The 26,595-nt window shown below is 42.6% G+C and overlaps 1 protein-coding gene across 3 annotated transcripts in view; it reads right to left on the reverse strand.

Moving 5' to 3' along the window:
* The window catches only part of ANKMY1 (ankyrin repeat and MYND domain containing 1), a 59,464-nt gene extending 33,661 nt beyond the window's left edge, over window positions 1-25,803 (reverse strand). Inside the window, exons 1-9 of one of the 3 annotated variants that reach the window (XM_077488355.1) lie at window positions 25,735-25,803; window positions 25,210-25,369; window positions 20,526-20,914; window positions 18,432-18,578; window positions 17,710-18,176; window positions 13,818-14,031; window positions 7,256-7,420; window positions 4,766-4,941; window positions 1,678-1,849 (exon numbers count right to left, since the gene is read on the reverse strand). In XM_077488355.1, the coding sequence (XP_077344481.1) occupies window positions 1,678-1,849; window positions 4,766-4,941; window positions 7,256-7,420; window positions 13,818-14,031; window positions 17,710-18,176; window positions 18,432-18,578; window positions 20,526-20,894 (1,710 nt within the window). In that variant the 5' untranslated portion in view covers window positions 20,895-20,914; window positions 25,210-25,369; window positions 25,735-25,803. Of the gene's footprint in view, window positions 1-1,677; window positions 1,850-4,765; window positions 4,942-7,255; window positions 7,421-13,817; window positions 14,032-17,709; window positions 18,177-18,431; window positions 18,579-20,525; window positions 20,915-25,209; window positions 25,370-25,616 lie in introns of all 3 variants that reach the window. The other 2 variants (XM_077488354.1, XM_077488356.1) reach the window with 2 other exon arrangements.
* Window positions 25,804-26,595: the final 792 nt, after the last annotated feature.

Consider the following 26,595-nt stretch of genomic DNA (forward strand, 5'->3'; position numbering starts at 1 on the left):
CCTCGAACCTTCTGGCACAAAGTCATTCTGAGTGATGAGACCAAAATTTTGCTTTTTGGACACAACCATAAACACTACATTTGGAGTCAACAAGGCCTATGATGAAAGGTATACCATTCCTAATGTGAAACACGGAGGGGGGTCACTGATGTTTTGGGGATGTGTGAGCTACAAAGGCACAGGAAATTTGGTCAAAATTGATGGCAAGATGAATGCAGGATGTTATCGAAAAATACTGGAGGAACATTTGCATTCATCAGCCAGGAAGCTGTGCATGGGACATACTTGGACATTCCAACATGATAATGATCCAAAACACAAGGCCAAGTGGACCTGTCATTCTACAGCAGAATAAAGTGAAGATTGTGGAGTGGCCATTTCAGTCTCCTGACCTCAATATCATTGAGCCCCTCTGAGGAGATCTCAAATGTGCAGTTCATGCAAGACAGCCCAAGATATTACAGGAACTGGAGGCTTTTTGCCAAGAAGAATGGGCAGCTTTACCATCAGAGAAGATAAAGACCCTCATCCACAAATAGTACAAAAGACTTCAAGCTGTCATTGATGTTAAAGGGGGCAATACACGGTATTAAGAACCGGGGTATGTAAAGTTTTGATCAGAGTCATTTGGGTAGTTTCTGTTGATTGATAATAAATGGCTTCAGCCAAACACTAACCATGAGTGAAAGAAAAGTTTTTGTGTTATCATTCATATTCTCTGAAAAATGGCCAAGAAATCATAAATTCTGCCAGGATATGTAAACTTATGAGCACAACTGTATATATGTGATCCGATGCACAGCTGCTGCCCTGTAGCAGTACAACTGCTATACAGTGGACGGCAAGTGGTGAAAATGTAAAACACAGACAATTATACTCACAAAGCCAAATGTGTATAAGGCACATAACGTGAACCAGAAGGCAACTCCAACTATAACCTCAATTTGTAGTTCCAGGTAGGCACAAACAACACCCAATTTTGAAAGGAAAAATCTTCCTTAGAACCTTATAGGCCCAAAAACTATCAACTTCGAAAACAGCAGTGAGCCCCTATGCCCAGTTTTGGGCACACATGACACGTTTGAGGAAATTATAGAGGACATGGACACTGCTCCAACCCTTAGCAGTGAGAACTTGGTGTGTCTGCATCTGAGGTCTCTACAACTATAGACAAATCTGAGAAAGGTAGAGTGTTTTTTTTAATGCATTTTCACTTTTTGCTAGATGCTGGCAAATTCATAAAAAAATAAAAATAAAAAATTCTTAATATGTGAACTGCTGCGTGTTCAAACACTCTTTGATGGTAAAAGACTGCCTTTAAAAACAGGGCTAAATGATAAAACATTTCATCCCATAATCAAATTATAAAAATCAATTTTTATGATGGCGTTATGAGTTATATTCCATGGCTAAAGAAGACAAAGTCATTTTTCGATCTGCTGTGACATGCATTGATCTAGGATTCATGCAGCTGGCAGCTAAATCCAACAGTGTAATTAGAAAAGGAAATTACAGAGCATGCCTACATGTGATTAGGTGGAAGCCTGATCACCGCCATCATTCTGTTTAACATTGTACAAATATGATTACCAAGCTAATCATTTTAGTTATACAGAAAGTACGGTAAATGTTTTATAGGAAGTTTGTTCTGGAGCAATATTAAGCTATGTAAGTTACCGTTGTCGACAGACGGACATCAGTGCTTGCTCCACATTCCAGCAGTAACTGTACAGTGTCGGCATCTGCAGCTCTGACTGCAAAGAATAAAGGATGCATGGGGATGGAGCACATATCCGGGTCAGCACCTCGCAGGAGAAGCAGGTTGATGGTAGATCTTAGGTTTTTATCCCTAGATCAACGAATATCATTGTTATTAGAACACCCTTGAGAAAAAAGTAAATATACCTGAAACTATGTGTTAAATGTACCGAACCTGAAACTACTGAGCTCAGAAAATGTCTGTATCTTTAACATGCTTGGGAATAAAAGTTCTTATTGGGGACATTTTGGTAACAAGGTTCCCTGTGACATCGTTCCCAGCTTTCCAGAATAATGTATATCTACTTCCATGTGACCAAACAAATACAATATTGACCAATTATGTGTATGGCTAATCTCTCAGTAGAGTGAATCAGAAACCAGAGCTCTATTCCTAAAACTAAAATGTACTTGTAGCAAAGTTCCAAGGCCCCTGAGGCCTAATGGTGACCTCCAGAGTCAGGGACAGCTGACATCCTTCTATGCAGAGTGGGTTGCAAGGCATGGTGGGTGTAATTCAAAGTGAAATGGTGTACGCCAGACACTTTTAGAATGCAAAAAGATTTATTGTCTCTTGAACAGAACTGGAGGAGAGAGGGTTAGGGCAAGGACACCCTTAAGCAGATGCAATGATAATTAGCAGACTCCGAGACTTCTATAGAAAGACAGCTATACAGGTGAAGGCCTCCAGCTGTGCACCACTTCTGTATAGGTAGGTCCATGTCTCCGATGGCAACAATCTTGTAGTAGTTACTAACGGTAGCAAATTCAACTATTAACAACACAAACAGTTCTCTGTTTACTCCACAATCACTCACTGTGGATCTTTACTCAATGAACTCCCAGTCTTTCACTAGACTTCAGATCCAATAGCCACTAGATCCCCTGGGCTCTTCCACTATTAGCACTCAGTATCTTCCTCAAGCATCAAAGCCGCTTCCCTGCTGGGTCCCTGGCTTGGCACTCACAGAGACTCTTCAAGTCACTGATGCTTTCTCACTTCTTCACTGTCCCTGTCTGATGAGAAGACTGCTCATGTACTGACTTCAGATTACTCACAGTGGTCTCCGGTAACAAGGTGGTTGGTCCCTTAGTGGCAACAGCTTCCCCCTCTACCTCCAACCACAGCTGGTTCCCCGTCCGGTTGAACTGCTACTTCTGGTTGGACTGCAGGTCAGCAGTCCCAACTCTACGCTGCTCTCCTGCTTCTGGATAGGCCTCCTGCTTCTGGATAGGCCTCCTGCTTCTGGATAGGCCTCCTGCTTCTGGACAGGCTAGCAGCCAGATGCCTCTGGGATAGGCCTCAGGCTTCCAGCCTAGCAGCCCGGGGCAGTACAACACATGTCCACCCAGACAGCTATCCAGGTGGCACAGAACCCCAATCACCTGACTCCACCCAAATAAATAGGCTCTTCCAGCAGGCCAAGGGACCAAAGAAAATCCCTGCTCATTGGCTGAAACACCCCATCTATTCATATCTGAGCTTGCAAAACCCCTGTCTTATCTAATGCCACTAGCATAGTACCACCTAGTGACAGAAGAGAAAGGGTGCAAAAAGTCCAGATTTAGGGGGAAATCCATTGATCTAACAATTGGCCAAGGCAACTATCGCCTAGCAACTAAATTTGATAGCAACCCTGCTTAAACTTTAGGGTGCTACATACTATAATCACTATCCCCAGTATAATCAAATTGTCTTATAGCCCGTGTAAATGAAGAATCAGAGCACATTATAGTCTCCACCAAATGTGAATCCTTCATATCTTCCCTTTGTTTCCATGCCCCCCGTGTAAATAAACTCTCAGCAGATATTTTGACCCTTAGGCTTCACCCTGCTCCTCCTAGGAGTATTTTTTATCCCCTGCCTATAAATGTCCATGCATGTTAGCCTATGTGTCCATTAACACATAGGCTTTTAGAGGAGTTTAGAGGTAGGGGCATTTAGAGGCAGAAAAAAAACCCACTGCCAGTGCATTTAGAAGCAGCGGCATTTTGGCAGAAAAACGCATGATGCGTGTAAACAACTCTAAATAATACATTATTATTCTGGCCAATTAAATGAACTAATGTCCAAGAGCTTGGTGTGACTAAACGCGTTACACACATTTTCAAGCATCAAATGTTTTTTCTGCCAAAATGCCGCTGCCAGGAGGAAAGGCATCTAGGAGAGATAGAGAAATGTTCAGTGTGTATGAGGCCTTATGTATGAATAGATCCAATCAGGCTTGATGCAAATATCTTTCTTGCCTCCAGTTGTCTCCCTCCTTCTTGCCAAAAATTCCAAGTTATTTCACTGTCCTTATGGCAGTCACAGCATCCAATGCAAAACCCAAAATACCACATCCATTGTATTAACCATGGTAACACAAAAAAAGAAGTTAAAATATGCTTACATTATTTATAAACACAGTGCTCCGAAACTAATGCTACACGTACTACATGCTTGTGCAAATCTAGTCCACAACCACCACCGCGCTGGAACCCCATGCAGATGGATTCTCACCATAATCTGCGACACATGGTTCTTATATGGTCCAAGAAGGCTCAATATATAAGGATACAGTCATCACTTACTCACCTATTGTGCACCAAGCTTGCAATGGAGGCACAAAAACAATGAGAAGATATGAGAAGGATTCACATGTTGTGGGGACCATAATGTTTTTAGATTTTTCACATTTACGCAAACTATAAGACTATTTGATTATACTGGGGAAAGTGGTTATAGTACATTTTAGCTTTTAGGAACAGAGCATTGGTTTCTGATTTACTCTATTATACTAATCCAGGGGGATAATATACTTTCAAACTGCAGGAGAGATTACAATTTGGATTTGGGGGTGATATCTGGAGCCATGGATAATTGATAACTAAAAATTTCTCAGTAGTCTACCTATGCAATAACAGCATACAGCCAAAGAATTTACAACGTATTGACAGAATAAAGGTTGGGCGTGTGCTGGATACAAACAAAACAATAAAGTGGCTAGGCAATTGGCAGTCATACTTGTGAGGATCAGAGGTGGAATCCAATGCTTCCTGTCCAGGGCTAGTCTCACTATAAGGTACGTCAGGACATGACTCCAAAACTGTAGGCATTTGGTCATAGTGCTTCACATCCTTCTCATGGGCAGCATTCCCTTCACTTCCACGGATACCCAACGTGAAGTCACTTGATTCTTCCTATACTTGTACATAATATATTAGTATGCTTTTATTGTTACAGTAAACCCAAAATGTATCAATTCAATAACATGGAATGTGCAGTCAGCGCCTGGCTGTCTATATGTCTTTTATACTACATCAGTGAGATTTCCCAACCATCATTTCTGCCTCCGTTCCTCTTCACTAGGGTTGAGATCCGGCATGTTTGGATCTCAGTCCGAACTCCACCTGAGCAATCCTGCCAGGAAGCTACCGGTATCATTGTACATTCCCTGCCTTGCAGTTGCACGTATACAAGGGGCGGGTGTAAGTGTGGCTGCAAGACAGGGAATGCCTCGTCTGCTTACAATTGGTCAAGTACAGTGACAGTTTCCAGGCAAAATTGTGTAGGTGGGTCTAAGCATGCCTAAGCTCTTCCATACGCTTCACCTCGGAGCTTTGGACATTGCATATCCTAGCAAATCCTTTCCTTTTATTTTCTTAGGTAAGGTGAATATCAGAGGTTCCCTTTTTAAGGCCTGGTTCACATTTATACATTTTATGGAAAGGACCAGGGACTTTTTTCTGGTTTTTGGTTCCATAGACTTCAATGGATCAAAAGAGTGTATTGAAAAACATAAAATGCACCTGCAATATGCAAACTGCACCCTGCATAGGTGTGAATCAGGCCTTATACACTGTCAAACTTGCATGCCTCTTCTTTAAAAAAAAAATCTTCCCCTTCCACAAATCAATTTTTCACTATGTGCACACTGACAGTGGGCATGCACAATGCAGATGCCAAGAATGGAGCCAGGTGGTGGTATGGATTTACACCAGCAGCGGCCACCCAATGACCAAAGATTAAAGCGGTATTAAACCCAAAAGCAAACATTATTTTGCAGCTTACTAATTGTTAGATGTGATGGCTGCATTAATTTGACATCTAAAACTGCTAGTACGAGCAGATAGTCACATGGGATAATGATAAATCAGAGATCAGAGGCCTACAAGATCATATGGTCCATATAGAATCATTTCAGACATTCTTCTGACTTTGCATCATACTTCTGTTAATGTTATCTGTATCGGACAGCAAACCATGATCCTTGCTCTCCATCACGATGTGGAGAACTTGGAAGGCGGTGAGCTGTTACGTCTCCTTTTCCCCTTTCCCCTCTCAAATACCTCTCCCCCCCCCCCCCTTTTTTTTCCCTCTCTTTCTTTTCTTCTTCTCGGCTCCCTTTTCTGGTTCTTCTTTTTCTATCTTCTCTAATAGGTCCTCAAATACTTGACAATTCAGTGCAGGATTGTGCGCTCGGCCCCTTAGAGTACTGGGTTGAGCGAAAGTCATTGCAACACGGCCTTGCATTATTTTTGAGGACCTCACACTTATATTTATATGTTGGGTTTTATTGATCTGTGCTTTCCCTATATACTGCAGTTTAATTCTACTGTTAGTTACAGTTGTTGAGGGTACATTTTTTCACCTTAGGTACCTATGTTTTTTGACATCCCTCTTACAGACAAATAAAAAAAGAAAAAAACATGAATCTGCTAGTACATCCAACACTACCCTCCCTAAGGCCTCTTTTACACTTGTGCGACTTTTCCTGCAACTTGTACCCTATGATTTCCAATGAGTGCCATTCGTATCTGTGCGACTTCAAGTTACACCAACTTCAAAGTAGTCCCTGAACTACTTTGGTCCGACTTTGATGCGAGTTGAGGTGCATAGACCTCAAGTTTACACAGGCATTCCCTGAAATCACAGTAACATTGCGTCAAAATCGTAGCAAAGCCCCGACTTTAAATTTGCAGCAGTGTGAAAGGGGCCTAAGACTGATGATGCTGCTGTCTAAAGGTGCCCCTATGCTCCTCCATCCAGTGTAGAAGCATTCTAATTCAGGAGGTGTGTTACTGGACAGATCACTAGGAGAAAAGAGGAAACAAAGCCTAAAATAAAATGAATGCAGCCACCACATTGAACGAATTGATAAGCTGCAATATGTAGCATTTTTGGTTTTGGTTTGAGTACCGCTTTAAGTGACACAGGACCCTAGAAAAAGAGGCAAAGAAGATGATGACATGGGCCACTAAACAATGGTGGGCATAGACCCACCAGTGCTGGAGGACACCAGGCTAATAGTCTGCCATAATATGAAATGATGCTTTGTATAGTTGCACATTATGGCAACAGGTCCCTACCCAGCTTGCGGTAATGTTTTGCTTTAATATTTTTTAATCTTCTTTCCTGATCTAATTGCAGTTGTGCGCCAGGGCTGATAGTCACATAGGCCCCTAGTTAAAGTATAAATGGTGTATGGGTAAGAATATATGGATTAATACCAACCTTGCTGAAAGGGAGGTTCCGCTCTGCCACATTCGGCCAGAATGATTTGGAGCTGTAAAAAAGCATCAAGCACAAGGACAAAGCTGATAATCCTTCATCATTGCTCTTATTAACATCCGCTCCATTGTCAAGCAGAAGGTTAATGATGTTATTATGGCCATTTACCTGAAACAGAATTTGTTATTATAATATATCACACTGTATCACCATATATTACTTGTCAGACATGAGTTATAGCCCCTCTGTGTGAACGAAAGGGACATTTATAATCTGAATCTATATGTATGATGATTCCATTGCTTCCAAGATAGACAGCAAGAAAAACCCATACAGTGATGGAATATTATGACAAAAGAAGATTGATCTTCAGATTTCCTTACAGCGATAGAAATAAGGGTGCTGTAATTACCTAACCCTTTTAGAAGGTGCTACTTCCCTGCCTGTCAACCTCATCATATGCTTTCTCTACTCTGCAGCCTATTTTCAATGGAGAGCAGATACCGTTATCTGCAGGATACCACAGTAAATGCTCCACATACTGCACCAGCATATTACATTTCATTCATAGAGCGCAGAGCCCGCGGTGTCTTTTAGAGTGATTTCTGAATTATACCAAAAAAGAACATTCTCTGATAAAAGGAGAACCCAGTCGCAGGACTTCTAAAAGTTCTCCTCATAGTACCTTTTCCCCATTCAGTAAAATGAATGGGATTCCCTTGCTCAATGAGAAGCGGAAGAAATGCCCCGTACACAAGAGTGGATTTTCCGTCAGAAAAAACTTGGATGGTTTCTCCAACGGAATTCTGCTCAAGCTTGTCTTGCATACACACAGTCACACAAAAGTTCTCTGAAACTTTCGACCGTCAAGAATGTGGTGACGTACAACACTACGACGAGCCGAGAAAATGAAGTTCAATGCTTCTGAGCATACGTTGAATTGTTTCTGAGCATGCGTAGGAATTTTACACGTCAGAATTTGTACAGACGATCAGAATTTTCGATCAGAACTTTTTCCGGCCCGAAAAATAGAGAACCTGCTCTCAATATTTTGCTGGCGGGAATTCCGCCAGCAAAAGTCCGATGGAGCATACACACGGTCGGAATTTCCAACCAAAAGCTCACATTGGACTTTTGCTGTGGGAATTTCTGATCGTGTGTACGGGGCATCAGGTTGTGGAAAGGTTGACATCTTAGCAAAGCTGGCCATACACGGCTCAAATTTGGCCATTTCCTCCTAAATTGAGCAACATTCAAGTCATGGACTGCCACCACTCAACTTGGCAACCTTGAAAAATCTGATTGTCGATGAAACGGGTATTCAAACAGCAACAGGTGTAGTGGCTGTCTGAGTACAATAGCCACCAGGGGAGATTCATGTTTAGTGTGGATGGAGAAATCTATAGGATTTCTTTCATTCGTCCGGCAGACTGAACGAGAGAAAACAATATATTTGGCTAGCAGAATGCATGCCACAAACACTCGTACAACCAGTAAAGTTATAAATCTTATAGAGGAGGTTTCTTTTTCTAAATGTAAACTGCAATGTTGGCTGCACTGAATGTTGTAAATCACATTTTAGAAAACGTCTCTAGTATTGGATCAATTTGCGATGTAATAAATTAATCTAATACTTTACCGGTCACCCTGCAGCACATTTTTCCAACATTGCTACAGGAAACCAGCTCTAAGCAAAAATGTTTAGCTACCACTTGAGTGAATGCTTGTAAACAGGAAGTAGTTACAAAGAGGACAGAGGAGATCAGTAGCACTGAGAAACAAATAAAGGATGAAGAATTTGTGAAAGCAGTATTTTAGCAAAGAAATTAGGCAGTCAGGTTACACAGGGGTTTATTTACTAAAAATGGAGAGTACAAAATCTGGTGCAGTTGTGCATGGTTGACAATTAGCTTCTAACTTCAGCTTGTTCAATGAAAGCGTTTATTAACCCAAAAAAAAAGCTGTGCAGCGGCCGCAAGTCATGTCTGAAGACAGCGCTAAAACAGTATTTACATTGCTCGTTTTTCTAAAAGACAGGTACAGTGTGCTATGCCATGATATAATAGAGGGGCTGGCATTCTTTGTATTATATGTGTTAACAAACCCTTTGAGCTTTGACAATAAGCCTAGGTTCACATTGATGCAATTTGGCATGTGATTTGACATGTGAAACGGCATAACAAATTGGCGCCTATTTCCGGCAATGGCTCCGCCCCAATTGGTGCAACGCCAACTTTGCAGCGCCGCATCAATTCCCAAAAGTAGTTTCTGTAGTATTTAATACATCAAATATAAAAGTGTGAATGTATACATGTAAACAAGATAAAGTTCAGGAGGATGGACGGCCTCCATCCTCCTGAACTTTAGGGTGTGGGTTCACACCGCTTCTCCATGTGGTATATCACATTAGCAAACTATTTGATTATAAACTAGGCATAATGTTGATTACATATTGTGATTGATCTTTCAATCACCAGGGCCATCGAAGTCCCATTAAGGGACTATGTTATTGGGATGTGGGCCTGCCCCCTAGTTTGACCCTACCTCAACTTTTCTGTCTATTCCTATTAAAAACTGTCCACACTAAGCAGGAGAGCACAATGTGGTAATTTCTCTAGCTATGCTGGGAACTCTGTGTGCTCTCCTTCAATGATCAGACTTGTCCTGATATGCTGATCTACACATTCTGTCCTGATCTACACATTCGATGTGGATGTGGAAATCCCTGCTGTGTCATTGTATTCGGACAGTGGGTAGACTCCCTCACCATCAGAATACACAGATCACCACAGCAGCCTATTGCCTGCAGCGATGATTGAGAAAAAATATACAGACAGGGTAGTTGAACAAAAGTCAGTCGGTAGATTACATAATTACAGTAGTAATAGTAGGTGAGGTTGAAAAAAGACACAAGTCCATCAAGTCCGACCTATGTGTGTGATTATATATCAGTATTACATTGTATATCCCTGTATGCTGCGGTTGTTCAAGTGCTTACCTAATAGTTTCTTGAAACTATCAATGCTCCCCCGAGACCACCGCCTGCGGAAGGGAATTCCACATCTTTGCCGCTTTTACAGTAAAGAACTATGTAGTTTAAGGTTAAACCTCTTTTCTTCTAATTTTAATGAGCGGCCACGAGTCTTGTTAAACTCCCTTTTGTTAAAAAGTTTTATTCCTACTGTGGGGTCACCAGTACGGTATTTGTAAATTTAAATCATATCCCCTCTCAAGTGTCTCTTCTTCAGAGAGAATAAGTTCAGTGCTCGCAACCTTTCCTCATAACTAATATCCTCCAGACCCTTTATTAGATTTGTTGCCCTTCTTTGTACTCACTCCATTTCCAGTACATCCGTCCTGAGGACTGGTGCCCAGAACTGGACAGCATACTCCAGGTGCGGCCGGACCAGAGTCTTGTAGAGCGGGAGAATTATCGTTTTATCTCTGGAGATGATCCCCTTTTTAATGCATGCCAATATTCTGTTTGCTTTGTTAGCAGCAGCTTGGCATTGCATGCCATTGCTGAGCCTATCTACTACGTCCTTTTCCATCCTACATTCCGCCAGAGGTTCTTCCCCCCAGTGTATAGATTGCATTCATATTTTTGCCACCCAGATTGACTTCTGTTCAACCACAGAGGTGACATATGGATCAAAATTTGGATGGTAAAGAACTGGCTGAATTTTAATCCATGTATGGCCAGCTTAAGTAAGTGAAAATAATTAAGGTTTATGATTAAGTACTCAAGTATGAAACATGTCAAGGCTCTAGATTAAACTTGTTGTGCCTTAAATCTCTCTAAAATCAAATTTTAGGACCTTTCTTCATTCAATTCACAAATAGCAGCAAACAATCCCTGAAAAGTATTTTTAAATGTTGGCAGCTAATGGCTGAAGGATCACAGATTACTGATAGCAGATCTACACAATGCTTTCTGTTTTCTTCCCGCTGGGATAATATGCCATGGCTCTGTCACACAATCGTGTCTCATCAACACAGAAGACAGAATCACTGAACCCCTTAGACATTTTGCCAAAGGAGTCACTCTGGGTGATGTCAGCAGAAGGGTTCTGGATTTTTGATGGACAGATCTATAAGTGAAATCACTCACACAGTTGGAGGATTTGAGCTATGTTGTCTTTTCAAAAATAGTCAGGTATTTGGCCAGTACTGTAAAATAACATGCACAACCGGCAAACACGTTCAGCATACAGTCAGGTTCAAACTGTATTTTTCTTATGCAGGTGAGAAAATATGTCTCACTGGTTGCTAAGGGGAGCAATAATTTTATGTTATAGAATGACTCTCAGCAATGTACAAGAAAAATAACATCTGTAGACTGATTGGTTTCTAGGTTTATGAGTGCTTTCCTTTGTTTTGCGCCAGCCTACATATGAAAGGAATTGGTCTAGATTTATACAACGGCATCTAAAGCAGCCCATAGATAATTCCAAAAATGCCTATAGTAGCACTATTGTGTTCTTCCAGCCTTAGGAGATGGCAGAACACAGTGATTACTGTTAGTGGCTATAGCCAACAGCAGTAATTGAATGTACAAAATCTGACAGGCTAGTTGTACCCAAGCTGATCGATGGACGGATTTGGGTAAATCAACCTGCCCATACATGGATCAAATCTTGGCAGGGAATTTATTTCCATGTATGGCTGGCTTAAAAGGAAAGTGTGACAAATGAGTTCATCAACTAATCAGATTAGTATGATAATTAATGTATGTAAACCCAAGAAGATGTAATACATTGCATCTTACCAGTTCATGGCCATACACAGTTTAAAAGATTCCTCCATCCACACAAATGAGGTGTCAAACATTTCTGTCAACCGGGACAACCACACAATGAAAGAAATTCAGCCAGTCCTTCAGTGTATGGCCATCTTTAGACTTGCAGGCTGAATTATGCCGACCATAGACGGTTTGAATCAAGTATGGGCCAGCTGAATGTACCAAGTTGATCGATCAACCTGGGTACAACCAGCCTACTAGATTTTACTTGTAATTATCGCTAGTGGCTGGTATAGCCGCTAGCAATAATCACTGTCTACTCCTAGTGGGGAGGGGTTCCCCCCCATCCCCACCGGGCAATGGCGGCTGGTGCTCAAAATTATTATTTATTTTTTTGGGGGGGGGGGGCGCAAACAAACTGCAAAATTCTGAAAAAAAACATCAATTGCAGCCTCACTGTGCCCATCAAACGCTGCCACTGTGTCCATCAAATGCTCCCACTGTGCCCATCAAAACGCAGCCACTGTGCCCATCAAATGCTGCCACTGTGCCATCAAATGTTCCCACTGTGCCATCAAATGCTCCCACTGTGCCCATCGAATGCTGCCACGGGACCCCCCCTGCCTGGCACTTACCCTGTCTTGGTGGGGCAGCAGGTGACAGCGGAGGGCGTTGTCCTCCATGCTTCTCCATGTCCTCAATGTCTTATCCTGTACTCTCCTATGATTGGACGCCTGCTAGGCATCCAATCACAGCGCCTGTCATTTCAGCCAATCAGGTGATGGGTAACAGACCCAAGCACCTGACTGGCAGAGAGGCTGTTCAGTGTAAGGAAAGCAAATATTCATTTTCTTTTCTAACACAGCTGGGTGAACTGCAAGCACCAAGCATAGCGCTTGCTGTTTTTACATTTTTTGAAGCCTATTAGAGCCTATGACTCTAATCAGGTGCTTCAAAAACACCCCCACCCCCCCCCCCGCCGATGTAATTCAGGCGCCCGAATATGGGGTGGCAGTGGCAGACATGGATTGATTCATGCAATGCGTGAATCTTCCTATTGATGATAGAGGGGGTGGCTGGAGAGAGGAGGTGGCGCCCGTGCGCCCTTATGGACACACCGTCACTGCCACCGGGAGAAGACAATGGTTTGGCAGGAAGAATTTCTGTATTGGCACTGTCTGTGTTAATGGGGGAATCAAGCAAATTTCTTTCCTGCCATCCATGGTTGCAGGAAATAAATTTGCACTGTGTATGGCCTGCCTTAGTCTTTATTCTTATCTGGTGATTCTGACAGTAATGCACTCCTTGCCCTAGGCCGAGGGTGATAACGGTCACCCACTGTACTGTATCTATGAATGACCAGTGCTGTCACCCTATGACAGAAAGTGTGTTGGGACTACAGTGTCATAATATAGTGGGGAGGGGGGCATTTGGCAGTCCTAACAATTTTTAATAACGTTGACTGAGATAAGATAAGATTGCAGTGTGAACAGGGACATAGGACAGCACTGTTTTTTGGATGGGTCAACAGATATTTTTCCACACTTATCGAACAGATATAACCAAGTTCTTTCAATGGCATATTTAACAGACAAAAAAAAGGAGCAAACAACAAGATATTTCTCAATTCTGTACTGGAAAAATAATTGTTGAAATCTATATGGTACTATGAGCAACACAGGTATTTTAATATACACAGATATGCATCCTTGCTGTATGTGAATTTATCATGAAATTCAGAGTCAATGAGAAAAAGAACCCATCCTCTTTCTGTAAGGATGATATGCAATCAGGGATCATAAGTGAATGCAGTCCATTACATACCGCTGCAGCCTGCAGAGCTGTCAGCCCAAACTTGTCAGACACATCCACATGGGCCAGATCATGTCTCAGGATTGTGCAAATGGCATCATAATCTCCCAGTCCAGCCGCCACTATCAGCTGCTCTGCCACCCGCTCACGTGGACCTATTGGACCAAACTTATATCTGTCTCCGTTCATGATAGAAATACCCCATTTCAAGTGCTGTGGACTGTGTCTGTAAAATAAAAAATAAAATGGACCAATGAAAAGTGATAATTTTCAAGACTGGGTCATAGTATTTAAAGAAATGTCTATAATCACAGACTTTACTCCACCACCAGTGTTTAATAAAAAAAAAAATTATATACATCTTATACATCAATAAACAGAGTTAAAAACATTTTAATGATCCATATGAATAAATAACAATACAAATATTTTTGTGAGCCCTTAATGTATCTCATGTGATTAAAAGGGTCAGTTCACCAAAACTGTAGATGCTGGAGAGCTACACCACCAGACAATTTATTTTGGAATACTACTGGAAATCTCTGAGATTAAGTTCCTGAGTCCTGCACCATTATAAGGGGCTCCAACTCTTCTTGTTGATTTTTTTTTATCTGTGCATAATATGGACAATGTGAAAGAAAATGCTGGAATGTTGAAAGGTGGGAGGGAACACCAAAAACTTTGACAAGAACAGAGCCAGGAATTATGACAAGGAGATTTTGCTGCAACAGTATCTAAGATATATAAGATACCAGGGATTGAGGCTGGTTAATAGTCAATGCATTGTTATCTACAATATTGTTCTAATGTTTCTTAAAATCATAAAAACAAAATTTCCTGCAGAAAAGGATTTTCCAGCAAGCTGCACAATCATATTACCACATTTTATATTGGTTGTACTTACAAACTTGTGTTGTTCTTGTTGTGCTTATATTTTGCCTTCCCTAATTAATTTGATAAATCTATTTTTTCCACTTTCATTCCTCAAATAAGCAGACCAGGAACTTCTTAGACAAGGGTTTTCGCAGTCCAGCATACCTACAGGCAGGAGGTCCATGCTTGAGATGGGACAGGAAAACTTCATTAACCCATCACAATTGTAGCTTAAAGCTACAACCACGTGCTTCAAATATTCTATGACCAAAAGATCAAGTGCAGCAGTGGCAAAATCTCTTTTAAGGGATTTTGACCAGTCAGAGAAAACAGACTTCTAGAGGGGTGTCTGGTCATTTATTGGTTAGGTCCTTAAAGAATGGTGTATTCTCAATCGTTATGGTGGTGGCTTTGTAAAGGTGGGACACCAGATCCACAGTGCAGGCAGAACACTTCTTTACAAGTCCTCTTCAAATGGATACAAGGTCAATAAGCACTTTGGGGGAACAATCATCTTCTCAAGGTGTTTCCAATCTCAGTAGAGGAAGACTGAACAGTGAGTGCACCAAACACGTCTTGTAGACTTAGGAGCTCTATAAGACCCAAGACTGGGAACAACACTAGTAAAAGCAATACGCTAAGCCTCTAATTTCAGAATGGTACAGACCACATCAATAGTCGCTTTCAATTTGGGAGAAATGACAGAGAACTGCGGTTCCTCAAAGACAAGCTCAGTATTGAGTATAGCGACTCAAAGTCAGACGGAATCTCAGAGGCTCATAGCTCAGACACTACCAAGAAAGTGGGTGCATCAGATACAGAATCTGGGGGAAAAGGTACAGGAACACACTTGTGGCCTGAGTGGTCAGTGTCAGCAAAAAACTGCATGATTTGGTCATGAAGTCTTGCTTGGGGTAGTAAAAATCTCAGCCAAGAGGGCAGAGGAACCTGCCACACTGGGCAGGATAATGGGAGAATCTAAAGGACAGAATCCAGAAGAGAAGACAACAGGATTCCAGGCTACAGACATTGGACACATTTGAGATAAGGCCACCCCGCACAGTGGGACTGTCACCCCCATGTCTAGAATCAGAACGTGCGGCAGTAGGGCGATATAAGCCTCAGAGAACAAGGAAAGGGCTCAGAGGCTCACAAAATGCAGACAGTTTTGGCAGGTGAAGTAGCATTTTAGGTTGGAGGCAGGTTGGTCACATTACATCTCCAAGGTGAAATAGGCATTTGATAGTCATTTTATTTTTATTCATTCAAACAGTAACATCATGAGGGACAACAACAGTTATATACAAGTTACCAGAGTGTAACCTGTAGGAATTCCAAGATATTAATACATGTATAAAACTGTATCTGAGGAAGTGACAGCTACATGTTCATAAACACTGTCATAGGCCACTCCACAGACCTCTCGATTAATTCGTTAATTTCTTTCAACACCCTCTTCGGGGACCAGAAAAGAGAGACTGCATAAGCAGTATGGAGCTCTCCTTTTACCATCAGAGAACATTAGGCAAGATTTATATGAGGAGAAGCCACACTGATCCATCTTGCTCATTGACTGGACTTTCCTGAACTCAGAGAACTGGACTTTAAGTATTTTCACTTTTAAACCCTCTTTTTCTGTTGCATTATTGTCTCTTGTACTTTTTGATAACCTTTTACTGTAAATATTTTATTTGCACCATTTTACCTTAACTGTGTAGTTAACTAAACCCAGTGATAATCGCTCTTAGTCTGCTACAACTTAGATTGTGGTCCCATGAGCTGTAAAATCTTTGTGCAGGGTGAGGCTGAGAGTGTCCTTGTCACATATCCGTGACAATACGGTGTGAGTTTGACTAGACATTCGTCACAAGTTGATGAAGGTGGCTGGGTTCTGACACCATGTTGGTCACACCTACCACTGTGAGCTGCAGTGTCTGGGAGGCAGTGTTGCCATCAGTATTTTTACTGGCAGCCAGTAAGATGCTCACTTTTCTGCTGCCAGTGACAGGACAAGGTTGCCAGTCAAAAACATGGCTGTGACTCCTGGCCGAGACCATCCAGGTGTCTGCTACAGTATGTTTGGGCGGCGCAAACACACGCTGGCAGAGGTAGCGCCTGAGGGTGTCATGTGATGTCATGGTTCACGGCCTACCAGAGCGATCGGAGCCCTGTGTGTGGGTCTGCGGGATGGAAGCAAGGCAAGCCGGGAGTGGGACTGTAAGTGCCGCTTGGACGTAAGGGACCACCTGGCATGGACAGAGACTGTCACTGTGACTCAGGAGGGGACGTGCCATGCTGGTGATCTATGTTGCTGCACACTGCTGTCAGTGTCACTGTGAGAGTCAATTTTATGTGTGTGTGCCTGTCCATTCTCATTTCTTGATCTCCTGAGTCCTCTCCCTGAGCTACTTACTTACTATATTGAAAATAAAATAAGAAACATGTTTTTTGCCTATCTACCTTAAATCACATTGATAATTGCATATTGTACTTGTTTGTAGCCTAAATACTGAAATTCACACTTAAAAATTAAATTTTGTAACTATTGGAAATGGCTGTGCCAGTAAATTTTGGGTGTCATGTCAGTAAATTTCAATTGTGTAAGTTGGCAACACTGATGGGAGGGGGAGCATGTAGGCATAAATAAAAAGGGAATTGGCTCAGTTAGGGAAGTAAAGGAAATTTCTTTTTTGTGCTACACATAGTATCTGCTTTTGGTACTTTTTTAGACTGTCATACAAAAGTCTTTAGTTGCAGTTTAAAAGAAAGCTCCAGCAATTATCTTTAAATAGGACTCTGTAAGGTAAGTGCACTGTGTTAATTAATCTTACCTACATGCTGTCCTTTCTGAGATACAGCTTTATTAATACGCTGATTGGAGTGAATAGAGTTAGTTTTTGCAATGGTGGCCATGCTAATGACTAATGACATTCAAATAATAACATCACTGCTTTTTAGGACAGTTTTATTTGGCTGTGCAAAATAGTCTTCCCCATCTTTCTTCCAGATATACACTGCATTTTCTACTAACCTGTGTTCATTAACGTGCAGATAAATCTTCTTCATTCCACTGTTAGGTTGTACATTATCAAAGGTAACATGACTGCAAACCTCTTGCTGGTCTTTGTCCCTGTAAAAGTGCTGATTAAACTCTAGATACTCAGTAGGAGTGATAGGGAGGTGGTCAGTGTCAGAGGAGTAAGAATAGATCTTCTCAGGAAGGGTGAATCTGTCCTCCAGTAATAGCAACTTATATCTGAACAAAAAGGGATCCTCAGTCTTTCCCTTCTCTGTAACAGAATCATGATTTTCACTAACACATCTTTTATTTGTCTTCTGAGGCTGACTAAATTGTGGATAAGAAAGGGTGGAGATAGAGCCAGGTACCACATTGCACAATCTGAACAACTGCTGTCCCTTCCAGATGCCAACATCCTGGCACCCATCACTGTAAGTTTCAAAGCCAGGTCCATAACGCACATCCGACTTGTAGAGCCCCTGAGGACAGGAAGAAATCAAGAGGTTACAGAGATGGTTTGAATGCTGACATAAGAAGAACGCACTTCATAGAAACACTGGGACAGTGAAAGGCAAATCAAAGTTTTTTTTACTGTTCATCTGTATGCTTCATTAGAGGGAATTGGTGTGTCAGCCTGGCACATTGTCTGTCTATCTCTGTAAATGAATATACACACAGCTGTGTGTTCAGCAGTGTAATGCCTACAGTATTCTAAAGAATAATGACACATTTACCTGGTAACCTTTGCCATCGGGAAATGTCATGGTCCCATAGCCTTCCTTACGGCTGAGGTAAAAAAAGCCAGTGAATTTGCAGCCATCAGGCCAGTAGTAAATCCCCTTGCCATGGTGATGATCCTTGTAAAATTCACCAATATAACTCTAAAATAAAGAAAATACATACATTATGTGATGTTAATTCTTGTAGTAGTAGACAAGTAGCAAGCAACAACTCATGCTTCATTACTCTGTTCTAAATGTTTGAAATCTAGCTTTCCACCATCTGTCATGGTTACTCACACTGAAATAACCCTACAGATAAATTACTACATGTCACATCCACCCAAAACTCATATTTCAGTTCTGCGCAAGTGGCCAAAATCACAGCTGACTTCTATTATTTCACTGAGACTTCCATAACAAGATTCACCAATTGGAATAAGCGTGAGGAAGCTGTAACTAAAATATGGAATGGAAACTGTAATAAGAAACAATATATAAATTGTAAGAAAGGATGTATGCAGACCTAAAAGGGGAATTGCAGCAGGTAACCCTGTAGTGGATGAAATACAAAGGCTGCCACTGCTGACCTCCTAAGAATACTAGTTACTTGGCTCTCCCTGGCTTTAGTACTACCCAAGTCACTTACCTGGAACAATAAACTTTAAACTTAGAGATGTAGATTTCAAAGTCAGAGTAACACTAGAACTCCTACATTTCCAAACTATGCCCTAGAGCAGTGGTCTTCAAACTGTGGCCCGTGGGTCAAATGCGGCCCTTTGCTTGCCTTTATCCAGCCCTTGGATTACTATTCCTCCCACTGATACAAGGCACTCGTTTTCCCAACTGACACCATAGATGGGGTGCTATGTCTTCCAGTGGCACCAACAATAGGGCACTATTCTTTCCACTGACAGCAGCAAAGTGGCACCATTCCTCCCACTGGCACCAACAATGGGGCACAATTCCCCTCACTGACACTAATGATGGAGCGCTATTCTTTCTATTGACGGGGTTCCATTCTTCCAATTGACACAAATGATGGGGTGCCATTATTCCTATTGACACCAACGATGGGGCCCATTTTTCCTATTGACACCAGTGATGGGACACCATTTTGCCTACTAATAACATTGATGGGGCACGATTCCTCTTACTAACCACAGGCGCTATGCAATTGTTTTTCTCCCACTGGCCACCAAGCTTGAGGCATTGTTTAGTCGCTACAGCCTGGCCCTCCTAATGTCTGAAGTACAATAATCTGATCCTTTTTTAGATGCTTTGGAGACCCTTGCTAATGCTATAGAGTGTAATAAGGCCATTCAAGCAGCCAGGATACATGAAACCAGCATGTAATTTAGGCTGATATCAATCACAAAACGATTACCAGTCAGCTTTGAGTATAGTAGACCTTTAATAACACTTATGCCGCTTACACACGACCGGACTTTTCGAGGGATTAAGTCCGACAGACTTTCGAAGGAGTTCTGACGGAGTTCTGGCAGAATTCTGACGGACTTTCCGAATGAGCGGACTTGGCCACACACAATCACACCAAACTCCGACGGATTCGAACGTGATGACGTACGACTGGACTCGAATAAGGAAGTTCATAGCCAATAGCCAATAGCTGCCCTAGCGTCGGTTTTAGTCCGTCGGAATAGCATACACACGAGCAAATTTTTCGGTAGGAACTGGGTCCGGCAGAGTTCTGGCGGAAAAATTTGAAGCATGTTCCATTTCTAAAGTCTGTCAGACTTTTGTGAATCAAAAGTCCGTTGCAGCCCACACACGATCGAATAGTCTGCCGGAATCATTCCGTCAGACTTTGGATGTTGAAAAGTCCGCTCGTGTGTACGGGGCTTTAGGATGACCATACACATTGCAGTCTGATTGTACAATCTCCATTAGTTCTAAAAACTATTATGTAATTAAACGGTCTCTCTGAATGAATTGTTCAGGTAGGCACTCATATTACAAAGTTTTTGGTAAATCAAAAGGATTTGCATCAACAGACTGTAATATGTATGGACAGCTTTACAGACTAAATTTTCTGAGGACTCAGGATTTTTTATCATCCCAAGTGTTTATGTAACAGCAGTCACACACCTCTCCATTGGCCCATCTGAATTCCCCAACTCCCAGCTTCATGTTCATAGTAATATTTCCTCTGTAGATGGAGCCATCAGACCATTGCTGAAGTTCCATGTCCTCCTTTGCACGCCATTGCAGTGCTAGTTCTTCCTGGCCTGCCAGAGGATCCAGGCTTATTACGTCTTTTCCATCTAGAACTTGTGGTAAGTTCTTTTTTTCTGATTCATCCTCATTTATCTCTTGGTGTAACTTATTTGGAAAACAGTGCCTGCATATTTTTTCCTGTTCACTGTCCACATCTGATGCTTCAAATCCTTCTGATACTTCAAGTCTTTTATGTGGATTTGACTCATCTGCTGATAGCAGAATGTTGGGATCAGACATGTCTCTTCCTTTTCACAGACCTGTGGGTGACACAATTTGGCCAAATTAAAAGGCTGCTGAGGAAAGAAAGCATTTTATTATTGCAAATTAAATCCATCAAATTCAAACTGCTGACAGAGTGTATAAGTAGACTGTTACTGTATTAACAGTAATTCAGTTGGTTCAATGTTCCATGGTGAATTGGTAGTTTAATAATGGTTCTATATATACAGTATCTCACAAAAATGAGTACAGCCCTGACATTTTTGTAAATATTTTATTATATCTTTTCATGTGACAACACTGAAGAAATGACACTTTGCTACAATGTAAAGTAGTGAGTGTACAGCTTTTATAAAAGTGTAAATTTGCCGTCCCCTTAAAATAACTCAACACACAGCCATTAAATGTCTAAACCACTGGCAACAGAAGTGAGTACACCTCTAAGTGAAAATGTCCAAATTGGGCCCAAAGTGTCAATATTTTGTGTGGCCACCATTATTTTCCAGCACTGCCTTAACTCTCTTGGGCATGGAGTTCACCAGAGCTTCACAGGTTGCCACTGGAGTCCTCTTCCCCTCCTCCATGATGACATCACTGAGCTGGTGGAAGTTAGAGACCTTGCACTCCTCCACCTTTCATTTCAGGATGCCCCAAAGATGCTCAATAGGGTTTAGGTCTGGAGACATGCTTGGCCAGTCCATCGCCTTTACCCTCAGCTTCATTAGCAAGGCAGTGGTCTTCTTTGAGGCGTGTTTGCGGTCGTTATAATGTTGGAATCTTGCTCTGCGACCCAGTCTCTGAAGGGAGGGGATCATGCTTGGCATTAGTATGTCACAGTACAGGTTGGCATTCATGTTTCCCTCAATGAACTGTAACTCCCCAGTTCCAGCAGCACTGATGTAGCCCCAGACCATGACACTCCAACAACCATGCTTGACTATAGGCAAGACACACTTGTTTATGTACTCCTCACCTGGTTGCCACCACACACGCTTGACACCATCTGAACCAAATACGTTTATCTTTGTCTCATCAGGCCACAGGACATGGTTCCAGTAACCCAAGTCCTTAGTCTACTTGTCTTCAGCAAACTGTTTGCGGTTTTTCTTGTGCATCATCTTTAGAAGATATTTCCTTCTGGGATGACAACCATGCAGACCAATTTGATGCAGTGTGCGGTATGTGCTGACCCCCCAGTCCTTCAATCTCTGCAGCAATGCTGGCAGCACTCATATGTCTATTTACCAAAGACAACCTCTGGATGTGACACTGAGCACATGTATTAAACTTCTTTGGTCGACCATGGTGAGGCATGTTCTGAGTGGAACCCGTCCTGTTAAACCGCTGTATGGTCTTGGCCACCATGCTGCAACTCAGTTTCAGGATCTTGGCAAACTTCTTATAGCCTAGGCCATCTTTATGTAAAGCAACAATTATTTTTTTTAAGATCCAGAGAGTTCTTTGCCATGAGGTGCCATGTTGAACTTCCAGTGACCAGTATGAAAGAGTGAGAGTTATAACACCAAATTTAACACACCTGCTCCCCATTCATACCTGGGACCTTGTAACACTAACAAGTCACATGACACCGGGGAGGGAAAATGGCTAATTGGGTCCAATTTGGACGTTTCCACTTAGGGGTGTACTCACTTTTGTTGCCAGCAATTTGGACATTAATGGCTGTGTGTTGAGTTATTTTGAGGGGACAGCAAATTGACACTGTTATACAAGCTGTACACTCACTACTTTACATTGTAGTAAAGTGTCATTTCTTCAGCGTTGTCACATGAAAAGATAAAATAAAATATTTACAAAAGCGTGAGGGGTGTACTCACTTTTGTGAGATACTGTATGAGATAAATGTAGAGCAACAAGCACATTATAACCATCCTCTCTGATATGTTTCAGCTGACTTCTGCTTTAAAGTAAACCCATACCTTGCCCATTCAGAACAAAGTAGTAAGTTTGCTGCATAACAGGCATGGTAAGGACTTTGTTTCCTCCCACATTCCTCCCTTCCACCACAAACAAGATTGGCTACCTGCTGATCTTTCTTATCTTATGGATAAGATCTGTTCAAGTAAACATTGTAGATTCTATGCAGTTTCCAATCATGGCAAATACCCACAGTAATCATGGGAGCACTGTCTAGCTCCATCTTTGTGGGCTGGCGTGTGAGAAAAAGAAGCAGAACAAGTAGCCAATCAGACCATGTGCTGACAGGAAGCATGCTGATAGGAGGAGAGACTTCCTAAATGTGCTACTTCTCCTTTCACTGTCCAGTCACAGGCTGGGATGAGACCAGGACGAGAGGAAGTAGGTTGAATGATGCTGAAAATCAGATTGGCGACATCTTACAGTAGAAAAAAGTACTGTGTGGAAAAATCTCTGGATTCAAGGTAAATATTACAGCAAAAGTTGATTCTGATATTTTATGTATTAAGAGGCTATCCATTTCATCCTTTTATTTTGGCTGGAGTTCTGCTTTAAATAGAAAACCCCCTATGGAGACATTAGTTCTGGTGACAACCAGTAAATCCCTCACCTTGGATGGCTTTCCTCTCACTTCCTTTTTTTGGCTATGGGGAAAGGAAGTGAAGGGAAATCTACTCAATGGTACATAGAGTAGATAGCAAAAAATAAAAACCCTTAGCCCTTGTACACACGGTCGGACATTCCGACAGAAAATGTCTGATCGGACCGTGTTGTCGGATAATCCGACCATGTGTGGTGTACATCGGACTGTTTCCGTCGGAATATCCGACCGACAAAGTTTTAGAGCTGGGCTATAAAATTTTCCGACAACATGATCCGATCAGACTTTGTCCTATCGTTTGTAGAGAATTCCGATTAGACAAAGTGCCAAGCATGCTCAGATCAAATTCCTAGACCAAAGCTATTGGCTACTAGCCTGAACGTAACAAAATAACGTCATCACGATACGAACGATCGGATTTTTCGACAACTTTGTCCGACCGTGTGTATGCAACACCAGTTTCGGACAAAATCCGTCGGACAAAATCTGACGGATTTTGTTGTCGGAATGTCTGACCGTGTGTACAAGGGCTTACAGAGGTTCTAACCATCCCTTACTCTAAAAGGAAACAAATAGGCCATTGAATGGAAATAATACAGCAGCCAGTTTGTCTGCATTCAAAACTTAGCAGAAACGCGAGCTTGGACACAAAGATGATTGTTCTCAGGTCTGCTCTGAGCACATAGCAGTGACTGTCAGCCACTGCTTTGTGCTCTACCCATCCAGCGCTCACTGGAGCTCCAGGCGTGAGAGGGGGCAAGAGGTAGCTGGCTCAGGCTCTCAGCAGCACACTAAGAGGCTGTGCAAGCTGCTGGTCAGTCGCCTGGGTGGATCTGAACATTTCTGTCTGGACCGGCTCTGTGATATCAGCCGACAGCAGGCTTTAGCCCGCTTTCAGCTCAATGTGGATCACAGGAGCGCAGAACTTAGTACACTCCTGTAAACCACAAGAGAAGTACAGCCAAAAAAAAACATTGAACATACTTCTCTTTTAGGCTGGATTCACATCTATGCATTTTTAGTGCTTTTTGCATTTTGTATATTTGCACTACAGAATGTGTTCCATAGGAAACCATGTTAACTGGACTGTAGTGAAAATCTGCAAAATGCAAAAAGCACTAAAAATGCATAGGTGTGAACCAGGCCTTAAGGGTGCATTCAACCTGCGAATACACACACACACACACACACACTACCATTATATGTGAGAACCCCGGTGGGCAGGGATGAGCTCAGGCGTGTTCGCATGGAACACGTGCAGAGCCCGCCAGGAAGTTGGTGCAGCGCTGCGCTAATCACAGGCAGTGAGAGTTTGCCCCGATGCGCGGCTGCAGAGATCGGGCAATGTCTCATTGCCTGTGATTAGCGCAGCGCTGCACCAACTTCCTGGCGGGCTCTGCACTTGTTCCATGCGAACACGCCTGAGCTCATCCCTACCGGTGGGGGTTCCTGGGATTAGCTGCAGGAGGAAAACCCATTGAAAGCAATGGGAGCCTGCCAATTCCTGCAGCTAATCACGGCCACTCGTATTTAATCTCTCATGCAGTGATCACATGTAAGTGATGGGCCCTGGAAGCTGGCAGTCTATGACCAGGGCAAATCACACGTATGCGATGACTGCTTGAGAGATTACATGTAAGTCGGCAACCTCTCATTGCTTTCAGCGGTGCTGACTCCCACATTTATTAACAGGAACTGTCCCTGGAGTTTTCACATCTAATCAAAGTGTGGGTGCATTCCCAAGTGTGAAAAGCTTGGTTCTGTCTGGAGCACCATTAAAAAATCACTTTTACCCACCTTGTTCCCCAGTCCCTCGGCAGTCGGCGCTCTCCTCTTCCCTCTGACGCTCTGGCTGGTGGGTGGGCACTCAGCGTCCTGATGATGTCAGAGTGTGACCCATGGATGGAGTGCTGAAGAGAAGCAGCTTTGGGGTAACGATGGTATGGCGTGGTGGAACCTGCAGGAGTGAGGGGACAAGGTAAGTCAGGGCACTTTGTAATGGTACTGCAGACAAAGGCAAGCATTTAACCCATACAGGGCAGGGTAAGGACCCACTTCAAAGGTTGTTTTGGATTTTCTCCAGAGTTATGCTTTATAACTTATTGGCATTGGAATTTATTATATAATGTCAGCAGCAACGTTCTAATAAAATAAAACACAGCCAAGCAGCATCCTTCCTATGACAACACATAGTCATTCCATACGTGGTAATAGAGGGCTCACATCCGGGATAATCGTGTAGTTGTGTTACAGCCCACCCCGGTATAATGCACACACTGTGCCCGCAACATACGCACACACACCGGTGGGCACACGGGTTACCTCATGAGCTGGGACCTATTAGTTGTACCAACCGTTCCCATAGAGACAGACGACAATCTTATGCGATAGGCTCCTGGCAGAGCACGTGACCCGGTGCTAGCCACGCCTCCATACATCTGGGACGGAGAATGACGCCATGTACACCTGGCGTCCATCTTTGATTGGGGAAGTGCCAGGCTGTGCTCTCTTTATTCTGATTAGTGGTGTAGGCGATGTATGTTCTTATTTCACCCACACTGTCTGTAAAAGAGTGATTGTATTTTCAGAAACTCTCATTGTTGTAGAAAATTGCATGAGATGCATGTTTTATGTGAGCCATACCTCCCAACTTTATGAGATGGGAATAAGGGACACCTATCAGCAAAAGTATTCAAGCATAGGGTAAAACCCCTTGCCACGCCTCCTTAAAGGAGAATTGTACAAAAAACAAGATTGGTTAAACTCACAAGCATGACTGGCGGAAGGATTTTTGACACCCTAGGCGAAACCTAATTTTGCTGCCCCATTGGCTCCACCCCCTTTGCCCTGCCCATGTGAGAGAAGGCACCACTATACAGGAAGCATGGGCTCTACTTCCTTTAGCGTTGGCTCCAGTGTTACGCTGCACCTTTAATTACACTACAGGTCGGACTGAGTTATTTACATGCTGCAGCCTGCAGACAGTGCAGAGCATGCAGACGTGGAGGGAAAGCATCGGCCGGGCACCCCTAGGCAGCAGTGTGCCCTAGGCAACTGCCTAGATTGCCTAGTGGTAGCACCGGCCCTGCTCACAAGTGCTTTTTTCACCAATACTCTTCCTTTATATTGGCTTTTGGAATTTACAAATGCAGTAATTTAGAAATCAGATGAAAGGTTTAGAGC

This window comes from Lithobates pipiens, unplaced genomic scaffold (assembly GCF_037356315.1).
Source record: "Lithobates pipiens isolate NorthernLeopardFrog02 unplaced genomic scaffold, aLitPip1_a1.2 Scaffold_18, whole genome shotgun sequence".
Taxonomy (NCBI): Eukaryota; Metazoa; Chordata; class Amphibia; order Anura; family Ranidae; genus Lithobates; species Lithobates pipiens.